The 1,527-nt window shown below is 69.0% G+C and overlaps 1 protein-coding gene across 5 annotated transcripts in view; it reads right to left on the reverse strand.

The window, feature by feature from the left end:
- Nucleotides 1–1,416, reverse strand: part of KCNC1 (potassium voltage-gated channel subfamily C member 1) — a 125,395-nt gene extending 123,979 nt beyond the window's left edge. For 2 of the 5 annotated variants that reach the window (XM_085062947.1, XM_085062951.1), the window contains exon 1: nucleotides 176–1,414. In XM_085062947.1, the coding sequence (XP_084919073.1) occupies nucleotides 176–745 (570 nt within the window). In that variant the 5' untranslated portion in view covers nucleotides 746–1,414. Of the gene's footprint in view, nucleotides 1–175 lie in introns of all 5 variants that reach the window. The other 3 variants (XM_085062950.1, XM_085062948.1, XM_085062949.1) reach the window with 3 other exon arrangements.
- Between the last annotated feature and the right edge of the window lie 111 nt (nucleotides 1,417–1,527).

Genomic DNA, 1,527 nt, shown 5'->3' on the forward strand with positions numbered 1-1,527 from the left:
ACCTGTTCCTCATGCATGGGGCCTGCTTGAAAGTGTGGGTTACATCCCTACGGCCCCCAAATGCTTTTTGTATGGCCACACACAGGGATGGGTGCTCTGCTCTGACAGTGGAGAGAGCCCTGGTGATGCTGGGAGGTTTGAGTGTTTTGATGAGAGTGCTGATTGCATAGCTTACCCTTGCATATCTGGAGGAGTAGGGATCCTCAAAGAGCGCCCAGATGCGGGGCTGCCACCGTCTCCAGAAGCCCCCAGACCTGCCATCTGGGGAGTCACTAAGTGCTAGGCGTTTTGTCATCTCCAGCTCATCTTCACCATCACCAGAGTCTCCGGTGCCATCTATGTCTCCGTCCTCAGCACTGCTATCCAGGGGCGCCCCACCAAAGCTGTCCAGAGCCTCTTCGGCGTCGCGGTGCTGCCGGTAGGTCATCCAACAGCAGGGCTCCACATCGGTCTCATCGATGCCCCAGAAGGCCAGCTCCTCCTCATACAGGGGCCCGCACACGTCCGCGGGGCAGTGCAGCTTGCCAGTGCGGTAGTAATTCAGGATGTGGGCGAAGACGCCCGGGTGCCGGTCAAAGAAAAACTCATCCGTGCGGGGGTCATAGTCAAAGTGGCTGTGGGCATCGGGCTCAGCGATCCAGGCCAGCCGCGTGCCGGGCAGGGTGCGCAGGGTGCTGCGGTAAGTCTGGTGCCTAGTCCCTCCCACGTTGATCACAATGCGGTCGCTCTCGTCGCCCTGGCCCATCTCGTCTCTTATTAGGCATGTCGCAGACTCATCCAAGCAAGCACGGCAGGCAGCAAGCCCGTCAGGGGACGGCTGCTCGGCGGCAGTCGGTGCCTAAGCCGAGCCCCGCTCCGGGCCCGCGGGGGCGAGGGGCCCCGGCCAGCCCCGCTCCCCCGGGGCCGCTCCGAGGCGATGCCGGTGGCGGTGGCTGCCGGCGCTGCGCCGCCTCCGTCTGGAGTCAGACGCTCGGGGTCCGCGGCAGCTGCAGCCGCGGCGGAGGGGCAGGGGCAGGGGGGGCCATGCTCCGGGAGCGCGGGCGCTGCGGTGCCGGAGGGGGAGGGCCTTTCCCTGGTTGGACGTGGCCAAAAGCACAGGGGAAAAAAAAAAAAAGAAGGGGAAAAAAAAAGGAGGGGGGGAGAGAAAAATCACGGCACCGGCGCTGCCCACAGGTGCGCGGGGCTGCGGGGCGCCGGCGCTGGCTGCAGCCCCCGCGGGGAACGCGGAGCTCTGCCCGCGCCCCTCCCGGCCGTGTGGGGCGGGGGGCGCCGCCGGTGCTGAAGGGACAGCGCCGCGCTCCCGCCGCCTCCGCCCCTGCGCCCGGCCGGCCCGGGTCGAGCGCTGCCGGTGCGGGCGGCGGGACCCGCGGCGCTGCCTCTGCTCCTCCCGCTGCTCCTCCCGCTGCCGCCTCCGCCGCTGCCGAGCCGCTCGGTGCAGCCCGCCCGCCGCCGGGCACCGCCGCGCAGGCGCCGCTGCCGCCCGGGTCCTAGCGCGGGCCGCGCCCCCCGGCTCCCGCCGCCGCTCCC

This window comes from Lichenostomus cassidix, chromosome 5, assembly GCF_008360975.1.
Source record: "Lichenostomus cassidix isolate B80296 chromosome 5, HeHo_3.0, whole genome shotgun sequence".
Classification (NCBI taxonomy): domain Eukaryota; kingdom Metazoa; phylum Chordata; class Aves; order Passeriformes; family Meliphagidae; genus Lichenostomus; species Lichenostomus cassidix.